Genomic DNA, 17,234 nt, shown 5'->3' with positions numbered 1-17,234 from the left:
TAGCTATCTACCTAAGAGAAATGAAAGCATTTGTCCATAAAGACTTGTACAATAATGCTCATAAAAGGTTTATTCATAATACCTCAAAAACTGGAAATAGCCTAGGTGTCCACCAAAAATGAGAATGAGTAAACAGATATATACAAGCAACTTACTCATCAATAAAAAAGAATAAATTATACTTATACTGAAAAACATAAACTTCAAAAATGTCCTGAAAGAAATTTCACACAAAAGAGTATACATACTATATCCTCTTTATATGAGGTTCTAGAATGGAAAAAACTAATGTATGATGGAAAAAAACAGAACAGTGTTTGCCTTTCTGAGGATGGTGACAGGATTGTCTGGAGGAGGTATGAAGGAACTTTCTGAACTGATGGTAATGTTTTTTATCTTGAGAGGGGATTAGAAAACAACAAATTTATACATTTGTCAAAATTCATCAAATGGTATACTTAAGAACTGAGTGGTATACTGAATATAAATGTTACCTTTAAAAAAAAGGAACCATAAACAAATTATACATAATGAAGTGTTTAGGAATGAAAAGTAAGCTGATGTATGCAGCTTACTTTTCAATGTATTAAAAAAAATGAACAGATGGATGGATTAAAGAACTGGATGCATATATATAGTAAATGCAAATATAGTAAATATATAGTTAATATATTAAATGTAGTAAAATGTTAACTGTAGGCTTCCCTGGTGGCACAGGGATTAAGAATCCGCCTGCCAATGCAGGGGACATGGGTTTGAGCCATGGTCCGGGAAGATCCCACATGCCACGGAGCAACTAAGCCCGTGCGCCACAACTACTGGGCCTGTACTCTAGAGCCTGTGAGCCACAAGTACTGGGCCCATGTGCCACAACTACTGAAGCCTGCGCACCTAGAGCCCGTGCTCCGCAATAAGAAGCCCGCGCACCGCAACAAAGAGTAGCCCCCCACTTGCTGCAACTAGAGGAAGCCTGAGTGCAGCAGCGAAGACCCAACACAGCCAAAAGTAAATAAAAAAACAAACTAAACAAAACAAAAAAAACACATTGAGATACCACTACTCAAAAAAAAATACCTTAAAAAAATGTTAATTGTAGAATCTAGATGGCAGATATATGGTATTCGCTCTACAATTCTTTTAACTATTTTGTGTTTGAAAATTTTTATATTAGAAAAACTCAGTTATCTTGCTGTAAACTGGCTGCTTCTAAAAATCAGATTTATGAGAAAAATAGAACACATTTTCCATACTCAACAAGACCTCTCCATTCTGCACCAAAAAAGAAAAAAGAAAGGAAAAAAAAAAGAAAAAGAAAAAATATCACTGACCTTTTTTCTCTTCCTTTGTTTGGTTTTAGCTGAGTCTTGTCCAGCACTCCCATTCCCTAGGGATCCTGATGTGGTTCTCCCTGAGAGCTGTGATCCAGATGATGGAGCGCTCGGTGTAGGAGGGGGTGTGTTCTCAGGAGAGTCTGGGTAGGACCTTAGGCAAGACCCCTGTCCAAAGAGATGTGGCTTTGAAATCAAGCAACCAGAACTTCTACTAACATTTGAGTTTGTTTAACATCTCATGAATTCAGTAATATTTGAAAGTTATAAAAACACAGTTTATTATTATCCAGTCCACAGAAATGATGCCACCATCTTACCCCTAAGGGTCTAAATATATTAATTTTTAACCTGTCTGATCATTTAGATAAAAATCAGGATTCCTCAGATACAGCTTCCAAAATTTCTGCTGATTTTGTCACATAGAGATATTTTTACTGAGAAGTTTTGTCAGTGTTTCAAACTTACTCAAAAGGAAGTTCTAAACTTTCCCCCCAAACAGCATGCCTTGCAGATATCCTTTGTAACATGGTGACCAGCCTTCGCCTAGTAACTCAAACTCAGTGCTTGAGGGTCACTGTAGATAGATCTCTAGCTCCTCCGACACCTAGTTCCTTCCTTCGTTCCGAATATGCCTCCTATCTATCTGCTTTCTTTGGTTATGACTGCAAGTCTGTTCTCTCTTCCATGTGAAGCACTTCAAATATTGAAGACAGCCTCTTCTCTTCTATAGGTCAAACACCTCAAGTTCCTTTCACCACTTATTATGAGACATGCTTTCAGGTTCCTCCTCCCGCCCATTACTCTCCTTTAGACATCCTTCACTTTGTCAATATCCATCCTATAGGATGGTGCCTAAACATTGGAACAAAACAAAAAACATTTTCTTTTCAGTAACATCACAATATTGGCTCCTAAGAAATGTATAGGCAAATAAAAGTTTCTAAGTCTTTTTCATGTATGGTATTGTTAATTCTACATTATCCTCATACTATCTACTGGCCTACAATTCTCTGTAATGTATTTTAAAAATTATGTTAGGCTTGGTAAAATGTTTTGCTGAAATTCAGATATTGTTTTCAATAGTATTTCTTTGATCTTCTTGCCTAGAAACATCAAACAAGAAGGAATAAACCTAATGTGGCATGAGTTGTTCTTAGAAAAAACAAGGTAACTCCTAGAGATCACTGCTTCCAGTATATGAACCATATATTAGAAAACAAAATCTAGAAAATTAACTCAAATTAAAATTAACCTTGATAATCTGAGAAACCCAAGCTTAACTAGCTCAGTTCCTTATATAGTTAGTATTCAAGAACGATAATTATTAAAATAGAATACACTGTGTGAACTCCATGCCTTGAGTTTCCAATTCCAAGCTACTGTACATAGCACCTCCAGCTGGATCTTCTTAAAATACCCTTTTGAATTCATCAACCTTTAGCCAAGAAACTTTCAATTCTTCCTTAATAACTCTAAGCGTCTAAGGCCTTTATTTTCTAATCTAACTCCCCACTACCCCTTCTCAATGAATTCTTGGCTTGAATATTTTAATCACAGTTTTCCCCCAGTACAGTTACACTTATGCTGCCTCTGAGGTCTAGAGTATTTTCCCCACTTTTACCATCTCATAAAAGTCTTATTTTTCCTTCAACACCCAACTTCCTCTCTGAAGTCTTCTTTCATGGTAATTAGGGAGTTGTTTTTAATCTCTGAAATTTCTGTCTACGCCACTCATTTGGAAATTAGTACATACAATCTTGAATTGTTTGTTTGCTCGTTAATTTACTTCCTTGGTTGTTTTACAGAATGTTCTATCTCCCTAAATACAGATATTAGTCTCAGAGCCCCCATTTGTACCTAATTTGGTAAAGTCCTTAAAGCAGGCCCTTGATAGTGGTTGCTGATTTGCAATGTTGATGCGTAAGATTCCTTCTCTAGAGTGGCCATTCTTTTTGTGTCCTGTCAGGTAATAAAGGGCAGAAAGACTTCCAGTCTCTCCGAATGTTCATTCTGACCACCAGTCACGTTGAAGGAGGGGTGTCTGGCAAGTCAGGGAAAAGCTTGAGGCTTGTACTAACATATTTAGCCAGGATACTTCCTGACACTCATGCTCCCACCTCCCAGAGAGCCCAGGAAATTCAGCACACATAAGCCATCTTTCTTAACGGCTGGGTAGCTGGGAATAGCAGCTGTGGTTGCTGAGCAGTTGCCCAGGGCAGCTTGGCCACCCTGGAGAAACGAGAAAGTGGGAGGAACATAAAGAGTTTTCCTAGCCGCGTAAGCAATCCCTTGAATGTTAAGGGAAAACTAGGCTTGTTATGTTCACTGTAAATTTCTTCAATTAGAAATGTTACAACGAATTTGTCTGATGTTAATGAAAAGCATACTTATACACATATTCATAAAGTGAACATGTATCAAAGACAGTTTAAAGGGTGTTCTCTGACATCATAATTTGGGTTTGTAACGTAAAGAAAACAAATAGTGTTTAATCAACTGGGTAAGCTTTAGGGACTTTTAAAGTATATTCGCTGATAATAAGGTATGACCTTTTCCAAGACAAAAATGGATTTTTAATGAGCATAAACATTTTAATTCCTACTTAAGTTCTAAGCCAATCTGGTTCTACAAGGGGCATAAAAAGATGTCAAACTTTTGGCATGTAATAAGATATAGGCATATATCTTTATATATTTTATATGTATCCTAGAGCAGAGATATACCTAAATTTGGAGTTTACTGGGTTCACAGATCCCTTATATCTGCAGAATGGTTTCAGAAGGTCTCTCAACACCCTGAAATTGTGTACAAAATTTGCAAGTGTCTTTATGGAGAAAGGATTTACAGTTTTCTTCAGATTCTTTGAATGGCTTAGCCATTTTCAGGTTATATGTTTCACCCAACTCGATCCAAAGTTCACTTCACAATTATACATGCAGATGTTAACCTAACCTCCTTGCTGCCTTCTCTATGGTTATTAGGTTGAATTATATGAAACTGATGTTTATGTTAGTAAAAAAAAAAAGTCAAATTATTGGCAAATTCATTAAATAGATATTACATTTCTGGTTTTTAGGCACATGCTGCTTAAAGAGAATATTTTTTATGCCCCAAATGATACACAGTTATTACACAAAGTCTTAAAGTTGGCAAGATGACTTTATAGTCCCCACAGGTGGGGATCCCAGCAACATAAATGGAATCAGAAAGGATGTGATTATCATATGATAGGGCCAATTGAAACACAAGGATAAATGGAGCCATGCTTCTTTAAATCATGTTTAGAGATAAATCAATAACTGGAAAGTAAAACTATCAATAAATGCCAGGAATTATTATTACACAAATAATAATAATTCTCTCATCTTTGAAGCAAAAAGAAATAACTTTTCTCAATGTCATTCAATTACCTAAACCAGGTGTTTTAGGGCCAGATTGTTAGGGCCTGGTACATAGTATGTATTTGTTTGAATGCTGAATGTATTAAGATTCTTTGACTGAAGGCTATATATTCCTACACAATCTTTTTCTTAGAACTACATGTAAATACCAGACGTGAGAAGAAAATCCACAGATGGGTCAAAGACAGATTTTTTTAATACTTACCTCAGCAGAGCTGTGATACTGAATGAAGGTGGCAGAAATGGCATGGCTGAAGGGGTCTCCTGCCTTGGTTACCATGTCCTGCCTCACAAGAAGAGCCAGATCCACTAACTAGAAGATCAGAGCAATGAAACTAAAGTCACACAAATGGAAATAATCATCAGTGTCACTGAAATGGCAAAGCTAAAAGCAATATATCCCAAACGTTATTGATAATACTGTCTGCCTAAAAATCTGTACTGTGGACATGAACATATGCTTTCATTGGCTGGTAAATGGACCTACCCATGAACATAAATGATATATTCTGACCTCCTAGTGGAGTGGTTCTCAAAGTTTGTAATCACTAGGGAAACATTTTATTTAATTTTTAAAATTAATTAATTAATTTATTTTTGGCTTAGTCAGGTCTTAGTTGCAGCCCGCGGGATCTTTCACTGCGGCGGGGGCTTCTCTCTAGTTGTGGTGCATGGGTTCCAGAGTGCACAGGCTCAGTAGTTGCGGCATGCAGGCTCTCTAGTTGTGGTGTGTGGGCTCCAGAGTACATGGGCTCTGTAGTTGTGGCACAGGTGTTTAGTTGCCCCGTGGCATGTGGGATCTTAGTTCCCCAACCAGGGATCGAACCTGTGTCCCCTGCACTGGAAGGCAGATTCTAAACCACTGGACCACCAGGGAAAACCTGGGAAACATTTTAAAATACATATTTCTGGGTTCCAAGCTCCAAGATTCTAATTCAGTAGGTCTGCTCTGGGGTGTAGCTGAGAAATTTACATTTTAAACAAGAACCAAGGAGATGCTGATGCTTGTAGTCTAAGAGCCATGCTCTGAGAAACTAGAGGGCAGTGATTCCAGACTCAGATTTTGGTAAGCACTCCGTAGATTGTACATTTCTAGAAAGCTGTTTTTCAAAGCTCAAAAATAATCTCTAAACAAGAGAGATGTGTACTTAGAATTCAGTGTTGAGGAAAAGTATGCAAGTATTCCATTTCTGGTTTGGCTAAAGTTGCAAGAAACAGTCACTTTTAGCCTAACACCCACCGGGGCTGAGGATGCAAAGAAACATAACTGAACTAAATTTTAGAAAATGATGAGATTATCATAGGAGAGAACTCATGGCTGTTCTCATTCCTGGTAGAGCAGCAGGTGGAAGAAGAATTGATGATGGACAGGGATAGGGAGAAAGGAGCTATATATGGACTGATACGACAGATTAGAATTCTTACCTGTGCCACAGTTTCGTACGCTAAATATGCTAAAATTTCCATAGCGACAACGTTGGGCTTTATCTCCAAACTGCTGCAGTCCAACCAGTCTCGAAATTTGGAGGCTTTTTTGGCTAGCCATTAAAAAAAAAAGTATAGAAAATTTAGCTTTGGAAGTGTTTTAATACTGCATATTACTATCACAGAATGAAAAACATTTCTATTGAAAATTGCATAGGAAAAACAATGCATATAATATGCAACGTTTTTGAACTTATATTCTAGCCCCCCAAAATCCCTTATACATTTGCGTCTTTAGTATCTCTGCTACATAACACTGTATACTAAACCACTTAATGTTTAGCACTTCTTACAATGTGTCAGAATAAGTTATCATTGGCCATAGCTTATGTTCTAACAGTAGTCAGAGAATTACTTGCTTGACGTAACTTTAATTTATTCTTGTGGAAAGAAAATCCTGCAAGAAAGAACCTGTGATAAAAAAGGAACATATAGAAATTGTATTTTTAATACCTTTCAAAATGTATCTATTACTTGAAGAGGCTCAAAGTTGTGAATTTAGACTTAAATAGAATAAACTGATATCTGGCCTGATCTAAATCTGTGGTTACATTTTCCTGATTGCAAAGATGTCCAAATTCTTAAGCCTGACTCTCACAACCACCCAGACTGATTCCAACCTGCCTTTATATTATTCCCTATTAAAATGTCACCGGCCTTGAGTATAATCCTCTGTGTTCACCCCTGCATGGGGTTCTCTATCACTCTGTTTCACTCATATGAATCGTGCCCATACAAGCCAAAGGTATACATCCTCAACTCTAGTCATTTACTGAACACTTATATCATCAGAGATCCTTTTGTGTCTGCTTATAATTTCTCAAGCCACATTACAAGTTTTTTGTGGACCAACACCATGCGTCACGTCTCTCTGCATACCTAACAGTACCAAGCACATATGGAACCTTCTGGTAAATATCTCTAAACCACCACAGTGCTAAGCAGAATCTAACTTGACATAGGTCCTTCATTAGATATTACTAATTTAACTAGTGACCCAGAGGGAAAAGATTGATGGTAAAGATTTTATCATATCTATAACATAATCATCTTTTTAAAAATCCAATGATTATTCTTTTGATTAATCTGGTCCCACAGGTCTATAAAACACTTAACAGTAACTCCAAGCATGATGTTTTGATCCTTATAGATAAAGTCTTCATGGATTCCACATACAGAAGAGTTTTCTGTGAAATAAATCACAGGAGACATTAAGTCCTGCTATCGAAGCACATATCCAAAGCTGTCAGCTGTGGCAGAATTATGATAATCCCGCTTAAAGCTATCTCCCTAAAGTAACCAATCTTCCCAGTGCTCTCTGACATGCAACATTCCATCTAACTGGTAAGCTGCAACAGCTCACAAACACTTGGTTAACATCTGTGGGATACTTCTGAAGTTCAAGTCAACAGCAGCAATTTGGCAAGATCAGTAAAACGTACCCTGTTCACTTCTCCCTTTGCAGACAGCAACGTGGAAACAGGTATTTTGTGACTGTGCTCTAAACACTTTATTTTAAAAGTAAGGGAAAGAAGAGTTCTTGGTATTCTGTCAGATCTGCCTACCTAAGCAACAGAATCGTCAGCTTTCTCACTAGGTCTTACGTACTGAGAATGCAGAGGTGAGGACCATGGGTCCACCATGGTATCCCAGCACCCAGAATAGTGCCTGACATTAGCACACTCACCATAAATATTTCTAGAAGGAAGAAATGAATGAATGCATGAATAAATGAAAGATATTCCTTTAATAAAAGGGTAGGGTCCAAACTTTTCCATACGTCAAAAAAGATGCATAAGACCATTTGGGTTACTACTATGCCAGCAGTCTTCCAGGTGAGGGTTCTCTGAGCTAATTCCCTCCCTGTCACGTGGAGGACTGTTTCAGAGATGGACCTTTCCAGGGTGACGCTGGTTCCAAAAAGAAGAGGCACAGATACTCTTAGTTATGATAGTTTGTTTTCACCAGAAGTAAGGGGGCATGAAACTGAATGAGTTCCTTTTCCTTCACCCCTCTTCTCAATATATCAGGAGAAAGGGTAATCCTGGAAATTGATCAACAGTTTAAATAGAATCCTGACCAAAGGTCAAAAATTCCTGGGATTATCCTCTTTCTGACACAACCTGAGTTTTCAGCCTGTGCTGGAAATAAAAGTACTTTACTTAATAATTTCATATGGAAATTTAAGGTTGTCAATTCTCATACACTTTATCTTTCTCATCAGTGATCAATGGCAAAATTCAGGTTCCTCTCAATATTCCATCCTCTCATCCCTGCACACTATTTAATTATTTCTACCACATCCCTTCTTGCCAGCCTTTCCATTCCGGATCCTTCCCGCAAAGCCCTCTGTAATGCTCATTCCACTTCGAAGGAAACCTTCTGCCACTTCTATCTCTTCACAATCACTGTTCTTTGAATAAATCGAAAATAACCTTCCTCAGAGGGCATGGTTTTCCCTGGAAACTTCTATAGTAGGGGTTCCTTCTTTCTTTTCTTTTATACATATTTATTGATCGGCTACTGATTGCCAGCCTGTTCATTTCCCCATATACCCGAGGGTATATCTTCATTCTCTTTCTTTCTCCCACAGGGAAAACATAAAACAAGTAGACATCAGATTTCTAACCAACGACAGAGGCTAAAAGACAATGGAATCATGTTTTAACCAATAACTATTAGTGTACAATTTCCTACTTAACTAAACTATCATTTAAGTATGAGGGCAAAATAAAGCCATTTTTAAGACAAAAATGAGTGCTTTAAGCACTTACGGAGGCTTGGGAAAAACAAAATTAGACTGAGAAGGGAAGTTTAGATACAGGAATACCTAACAGATACTGTGGGTTTGGTTCCAGACCACCACAATAAATCAAATATTGCAATAAAGTGAGTTACACATATTTTTTGGTTTTCCAGTGCATATAAAAGCTATATATACACTATACTGTAGTCTACTAAGTGTAAAATAACATTATGTCTAAAAAAATAGCTTAATTAAAAATAATCCTGTTTGAAAAAAAAAATAATCCTGTTTGAAAAATGGCACCAATAGACTTGCTTGATGCAGTCTTGATAAAAGACTTGAATGCCATTTTTAAACCTAAAATTTACAATACAAAAAAACCCTCTCATTTGCTGAAATTGCCATGATCTGAAGTGTCATTTACTTAATGCTTCACAGATGTATGATGCCAAATTGTTAGTCAGGCTGCAAAGTATATTTAGTTAGGGAAAAAAAATCTTCCCAAACATGTTTTCCTATATTTTACTGACATTTACATGAGGCAGTACTTGAAATGCGTCATTTATTTGCACTTTATGATCTATAAATGAAGCTCTCATTTTCTTTTTCCAAATCAAATACATTGTTATTGTGACCACATAATAGCTTTTCGTTTAAAGACACCATTGTGTCCATGATCCCCCAGATTAGGGTCATGTGCTACTTTGTCATATTTTTAACTGGACTTTTCATCACACTTACGCTTTGACCATCACCCCGAGAGTCTTAGTCATCACTGAACTGTTGCTGTAAGGATGTTTTGTACACAATCTAGCCCACTATTTATCAAGAGCCTTTATTCTTAGTAAGCTGTGTGCAGGGGTGGGACAGCACTCATTTTGCCAGAGGTACAAGAGAGTGGACTAATGAATTTGCTAACGTGGAATGCACGCCACAGCAGGAGCTTACAGACAAAGATGGAAGAGACTGTTTATGTTGATATGTTCTATTGTGGGAATATGAGAATGTACACATGAAGGGAAAGTTTGGTATTTATTACTATTAGGGGCTTTTAAATGTCATGACTGTACTACTACAGTCCATTATGGGTCAAGTACAATCAGCAATGCTAGTGTAAAAATGACTAAGAAACCAAAAAAGAAATTTAAATGGGAATATTACAAAAATTGGAATTTTTCTGACTAAAAGTAATGTGAAAAATTAACGTGGCTCTCTGTGTATTACCAGCACTCTTAAAAACCTCTTAACACTATTAACTGCAAAACAGCAGAGTGGGGTAAAACCTTTTGTAGGCTCCCCTACAATGCAGAGGCTGTTTCCATAATAGTTATAACTATGCATATATGTATTAAACTCACCAATTTCTAAGGAACACAGATGTTGCTGTACTTTAGTGTATCTGTAACACATAATCTCAAAAGTATAATGAAGCAAAGTTAAATGCTTACTTACAGAAACTTAACTGTCGACTTTCACAGAATTCTGCATATTGAGCTGAATCCATAATTCGAGTTTGTCTTTCTGCTCTCTAATAGATAAAAATAAAAAGACACACAATTTTTAAAGCAAGTAGACTTTTATGTTTTCACAGCTAAAACCCAGAACTGAAGTTCCATTTCCTTTTCTTACTCTAGGTGAATAGTTTAGTACCACCATAAATACCATGATACATAAAATTATGATAACAGTAGTTTTGAAGCTTGTTTCTCTTGGAAATAAAGTTTTAAAACCATTTTCCAGTCCTCTGTTATTTTTATTACAGTGGAAGAAAAAACTAAAGGACCTCACTTCTTAAGACTGTGCACTTCTAAATTTTCTTTAACTGTACCACACTCTTGAAGAAAAAGAAAACTGTGAGGTGTAACAAATCAAACAGAAAATTTGTTATGAACTCTTATTGCCTATCTGCCTTAAAGCTGGGATTTTTCAATGTTAAAATAGGAGTCAACGAATGGAATCCATATATTTCCCCTCAGTTAGAACATAGAGCCAGAGCTAACAAATCCATATTTTAAATTGCAAAGAAAATAAAGAAAAAGGTAAACACAACACAAATCCTTTAATCTGAGTCCAGGTATGATTCACAGTTTGGTGTAGTTTCATTCGTGGGTTTTTGGATTCAGTATAGCAGATGTTTGCTGCTTCATTGTCCCACAAGAGGTAGGATAATTATAATTCACCCATAGTTTGGTGGGAAAGAATATGACCGCTTCCGCTTCCTTGGCAAGGGAAGCATTTTGAAATGAGACAGGCTGGTACTTCTTGGAATGAGTTTCTGGCCAGTAAAGGAAAAAAAATTCCCTGAGATTTAAAATTTTTTTCTGCTTTGGAAGGACTTTCAGCAAGTTTTCTTTATCACAGTTGGTGGAATACATAAGTACCACTTCTAACGTCTACGGATCTTTTTGTATTTTTTCAAAACTGAAATTATTCTTTTTCATCTTGTTTGATTTGGGTGAGTAGACAATTTAATTCCAATGATCTATCAGTTAAATGAATAATGGCGCACTAGCTGCAGCCCCATAGAGAAAAGGTAGGTGGGGGTGGGAATTAAGGCAAAATTTACTAACTACTGTGGTTCCTTCTCAGACCACTGATTATTTTTTCCCTTCCTTCTCTCCCCTCCACCTTTTCCTTCCTAACCTCCTCCACACATATTCACAAACACATATATGTGTTGACACAAACCCAGACTTCTCTTGTTTATTTATTCTCTAGGTTCAAGTACCCTTTTTGAACACGTACAAGTAAATATTACTCCCACACACGTACAGGTATATGTATGTGTTGTATGTGTACATGTATCCTGTTGTGTACGTATCTGAAACATCATGTTTCCTTAAGGGTATATTACTGGATAAATTTTTATGTACTCAGAAGTATTTTTTGATATATGAATGCGTGATTTAGTTCTGTCCTTTTTAATGTATCTGATACTTGACTCAATAAATGTTTGCTAATGGAAAACAGGAAGTAAGGAAGGGATAATTTATGTGTTTTGAACATGACAAATCAGTTACTAATGTGTTTATTAAAACAAAAAACCTCTGAGACTGATATATTTAATGTATGTACATATTACATATGCAGGTCTGTATGTGCATCTGACTGTCTGTGTCTGACTATAGCAGGAATCTCTCAGGTCTGAATTTCTAGCTCCTAAAGAATATCTGACACATGGTAAATGGGCAATAAAACATTTGTGGAATAAACAAATGCTACCATCTTGGTCTATGATGCAGGCAAATGGCTATAGTGCAGCCAAATCCTTCATTATCCATGCGTTCCTCCAGGTCTTCTCTGCTACTCTCCAGCTAGGCAGCCTCATCCACCAAACACATGCTAGACAGAAAGGAATCAGACGACTACGGAAAAAGAAAGTTCCTAAGGAGATTCTTAATACTAACTTTCCTCCAAAAATTGGACATTCAAGATTTGGCTTCTGTATACATTCTTAAGATAGCTTAGATGGTTGATGTATTTTATTTTATTTATTTACTTTTTCATATTTAAAGATTTATTTTTTAGAGTAGTTTTAGGTTCACAGTAAATTAAGAAGGAGGTACAGACAGCTCCCAAATACCCCATGCTCCCCCACGCGCACAGCCTCCCCATTATCAACACCCCCAGCAGAGTGGTGCGCTTGTTACAACTGATGAACCTACACTGCCACATCATTATCACCCCAAATCCACAGGTTACATTATGGTTCACCCTTGATGGTGTACATTCTATGAGTTTGGACAAACATATGACATGTATCCATCGTTATGGTAAGTTGATGTATTTTAAGTCCTCTAGCCTCTACGCAGTAACCTTTGATCTCGGGAGCCCCGTGAAGCTACTAGGGTATGCGTAGAAATTATTCACCAAGCGCCTAGCATACAGCGAACACACGATGTGAAGCAGTTGACTCAACTGCAAAGGTTTACAGGCAGTTACAAAATCACGGCTAGAGAGCAACATAACGTTCACCTTGTTCAATCTCTCTCTTTTAAAGATAAGGAAATTAAGGTTCGGAGGGAAATGATCTGTGAAAGGTGACCAAGTTAGAACTGAAGCCCAGGACTCTCAATTCCTTGAGGAAGCCTATTTTCATTATAAAGAGCTGTCTCTAACATACAGTAATTTTTTACTCCAATATTTTTCTTTGGGATCCTCTAAACTCTACATTATCTTACTAAAAGGTGTTACGGAGCCACTGTAATTAACACGCCCAAACTGTTCACGAGAAAATGAAATTAGTGAGGCCCTGGATCAGCAAAGAAGGCAGATCTGGGGATAGCCTAGTACAGAGTGTACAAACTGTAATGTACCTGACAGTACACGGGGGTGCTGCAAACACGTCACAGGTGGGATACTGTTTCCCCTCAACCTTCTGGATGCCTCACAAGGCTGACGCAGCAGAAACCCCAGGCTGGTAAATGTTATCATTTTCTATGCGTGCCATGACATAAAAGAGGTTGGGAAGCACTCCTACTAATGTCCTCAGAATATACACTGCATGTCACGGGGCATGCATGCTATTCACAGCACGGTCAAGTGCGCTCAACAGGCCATCAGAGACGCTAACTGGGACTTGACGATGAGGAGGATGCTCAGATCCGCTCCTCATGCTAATTTTTGTTTACTCCTCTCTCTTCCCCAAGACTTGTTTCAAATAACCAAAAAAATGGGACAAATTTGGTCTCATAAAAGCATCCAAATCATTCAGCATCTGGTTACATTATCTCCTGATCTTACACTATCACCTTAAATACCAGGAAAGTCAGAAAATACCTCATCTTCATGCACTATGTATTCTTCAAAGATAGTACCTATATTTTGCTTCTATAATCTCAGTGTTGGCTGAGATTTCTTAGCTTGGATTTACCTGGGCCTCGGTAAACATTTGCTGGCTGTGAATGACTGGGCAGATGGATGGGTAGATTGAGGCAGAAGAAATGCATATAAATCCTTGATGGCTGATCTCAAAACAGTAACTGTAATATTTGTAATCAAACTGTACAAATTCCAGAGAGGGTAGACAGTTTTTTAAGCCAAAGGCCCATAATAAACAAGACACTGGCCAACAATGAACTGAGGCTGGCTCTTATTTTCTGTGTTGTCCTAAATCCACCTCCCTTCTGCCTCTCTTCAGATCACCCTCTGTAATTCACACTAAAGTACACAGTGGCCATCCTTTTCTATTCCTGGAACTTTGAGAAATCTCTGGAAAAAGATTCAAGCAGGAAAAAAATCATAAGCCTAATAAAATAGCATGACCAGAATAACAATGTCTACTCTTTACATAGAGCAGCACAATAACCTTTAAGATAAACAGTTTTTTTCCATAGTTCCATTTTAGAAGTTGAGCTTGAGCACACTCAGATGTAGAGAAGTAAAAAAAAGAAAAAAAAAATTAAAGTATATAGTTAATAAAGAGGCAAAGTGAGAAGTAAAACTTGGGTTGGTCTTGAATGACCTATTCTGAGGTGTACTGAATGACCTATTCTGAGGTGTATCACTAAATAATCATACCAGGTTAATCACAGCTTTTATTCTTCCTGAACATCCTCACATGAGGATGATCTCAGACTGCCACATAAATGTCAGGTCATCTCTGGATTACTCATGCTTTTGCATCTGCAAGTCCAGTTCGTCTTCTGCTTAATCTGGTGCTTCTACCCACTCGTGGCTTTCTTTAGGTATCAGCAGTGCTTCCGAACGCTCCTAAAAATATGCTAATAACTCAGAGGCTTCTCTGAAATTGAACCTTACTAATACTACAACATAGCAAAGTATTACCATGTAGCGGCATACATGGATGCATTACCTTTGAAAGAATTATTCCTAAAATTTTCCAAATACCCAACAATATTTCAAAATTTAATTGAAATAACTTCAAAAAAAAGGTAATAGAGAATAGTTATGCTATAGTCATTCATCTCATTATCAAGGTTACAGGTCTTTCTGGTTATTGCAAAACAGAAGGCACAATTCCATGTCAGATAAACTTACTTTCTGGGTCTTACCTAAATGAAAACAGGGGAGCAAATATCCCTACAAATGCAGTATGTAGTATAATTTGTTTGTTCAATACCTGAACACGACAGTCTGTCAGTATATAACTGTTAATTTAAATTTTTAGTGATAAGTTTTTATGTCAGTGGATGTGAAATTGCTGTGTCTTTGAAAAATACTTTCAAGGACAGCAGTGACAATCACCATTTGCCCCTGCCTATATCAGTTTGAGGTATGAGGCTGGATTACTTCTGCAGCATGAAGCTTCATTTAAATTCTCTGCATGCTTTCACTGAAGCATACGTAAAGGTTATAGAAACTATGTGCTGGCGTATCTCTTGGCAGCTTCTCAAGACACATGACTTTCTTCAGCAACACAGAATCACAGAACATAACTTTTAAACCAAGATGAAAGTTTTCATCTGCTTTCACTTCCACCTTGAATTTAAAAAAAAAATCTTATTTTGATTCCACCTAGAAGTCTTACAATTGAAATGCAAAGTCTTTTCTGCATGGAAAAGGCCAAATGTCAATGGTAATCTACCAAATACCTCACGTTAGGCAGGAAATGGTTGCTGAACTTGAAAACTTCATATAGAGTTGTTGCAGCAGCACCCAGCAATGTGACAACATGTGAACTGTGGAATGTTTATGTATGTTCATGTATGCTGTGGTCCACAGCAGAAGGATATTCACAGATCAGTAAACGTGACAGAATGCTGAAGCACCTTGGAAACCTCATACACCTCCAACTCACTGTAGATAAGGAAGCTGAGGTCCAAAAAGGTTTTAGGGCTTATCTGGATCATTGCAGAGGCAACCCGGTACGCAGGTGAGTGTTGGCTCGGCTTGCTGGGTCAGTTTGTAATTTACTAGATTCCCCTACCCAAGAGTTAGGTGAGTCTCCCTCAGAACATGTGGTAGATTCCCCTGCTTTTAATGCCCACTGCAGTGCTCACCATTTTGGGCCTGGAGTACTGCAACAGGTTTCTGCTGGTTCCTTCCAAATATTTTAACTCTCCCAACCCATCTGGGTACAATTACTTTAAGTAAAAACAAAGAGAAAAGACCTTGGCACAAAGGTTACTCTTTGTCACATCTGCCATGTTTTGCCGTCCCCTGCCCCTCCCTCATGATTGTGCTGGACACCCCCTCTTCCATCCCCATGGTAATTTAACTCCTTCCCTTTCAGCATAAGTACCACCTCCTCTAGCAACTTTTCCCTCAAGATTCCAGGTCACATTGATTCCTCTCTTCCGAATCATACATGTTCTTCTAGATAATATCATACCCCTGCACTTTTCTGTGTGTCCTACTTCTGTCTCCCCTCAGAGATTATAGCTGCGAGAATGTATTATTAACTGAAAAAAGCAAGTTGAGAATCAGAATGTATGTACCTTGATCCCATTTACATTTAAACACACAAGCGTGCACATGCGACACACATACACGTATGCAAACATCTGGAAGTATATACATTATGCTTTTAATAGTATTAATCTCGGGGGTAACATTATAGGGAACTTTTACTTTTTCAGGTACACATTGCAGTAATTAAAATTTTTTTTCTTAACTGAATTACAATCAGGAAAGAAAAGATTTTTGAAAGTAAAGAAATCTTGTTTGACTTACAGAAGGTCATTAAATAAATGTCCATATGCAGTAAAATAATCAAAGTGGTTACTCAAGAGGCAGAAAATCACAGAGAGGTAGCAGAGGCTTGGATATATGTTCTCAGTGAGATATAGTGCAAGAGGGAGAGAAAGGAGAATGTTACTGCAATGTTAAGGGAGCCAACTCGGAATTCTGACTGATGTAATCTTGAAATCAAAAGTTCATTTAAGTTTGACCCAGAATTTTCTAACTGAATAAAAATACAATATATTTCCTAGCCTAAAAATAAAGGTTTCCGTTGGTGTTGATTTGCTCCCCCAGAGTGACTTTTATAATCCACCAGTTCTATGTGTCCAAGGTATTAAGAATGTATTGTAATAGCTATATGAAGTTTCCCAAGGAAACAGCTGTCGACTCTAAGAGAACATTCAAGGGATTTAAAAGGAATTTTGTGCTAAAAATAAGTGAGTAATTCTCAGCAAGTACAAAGCATCAGTGATTGAGAAACACACAAAAGGATATTTGTGACATTAGTTCATAATAGAGTTGTTTCAAAATATTGGATTTTTTTGGGTCTATACTCTTTGGGTCTAAATATATTAATGTTAACACAGGAGTTTTTTTCTTTTCTATATATTTTAAACTATGAAGAAT

At 37.3% G+C, this 17,234-nt stretch overlaps 1 protein-coding gene across 9 annotated transcripts in view; it reads right to left on the bottom strand.

Annotated features, from left to right (window-relative positions):
- SUPT3H (SPT3 homolog, SAGA and STAGA complex component) overlaps positions 1–17,234 on the bottom strand; it is a 389,529-nt gene that overhangs the window by 119,470 nt on the left and 252,825 nt on the right. For all 9 annotated transcript variants that reach the window (XM_029243539.1, XM_029243537.1, XM_029243531.1 and 6 more), the window contains 4 exons: positions 10,416–10,491; positions 6,158–6,270; positions 4,938–5,045; positions 1,329–1,496 (listed from right to left, as the gene is read on the bottom strand). In XM_029243539.1, coding sequence (XP_029099372.1) covers positions 1,329–1,496; positions 4,938–5,045; positions 6,158–6,270; positions 10,416–10,491 — 465 coding nt within the window. The remainder of the gene's footprint in view (positions 1–1,328; positions 1,497–4,937; positions 5,046–6,157; positions 6,271–10,415; positions 10,492–17,234) is intronic.

This window comes from Monodon monoceros, unplaced genomic scaffold, assembly GCF_005190385.1.
Source record: "Monodon monoceros isolate NGI ecotype Baffin Bay Population unplaced genomic scaffold, NGI_Narwhal_1 Super_Scaffold_3, whole genome shotgun sequence".
NCBI lineage: Eukaryota > Metazoa > Chordata > Mammalia > Artiodactyla > Monodontidae > Monodon > Monodon monoceros.
This window is presented reverse-complemented; position numbering and strand designations above follow the sequence as displayed.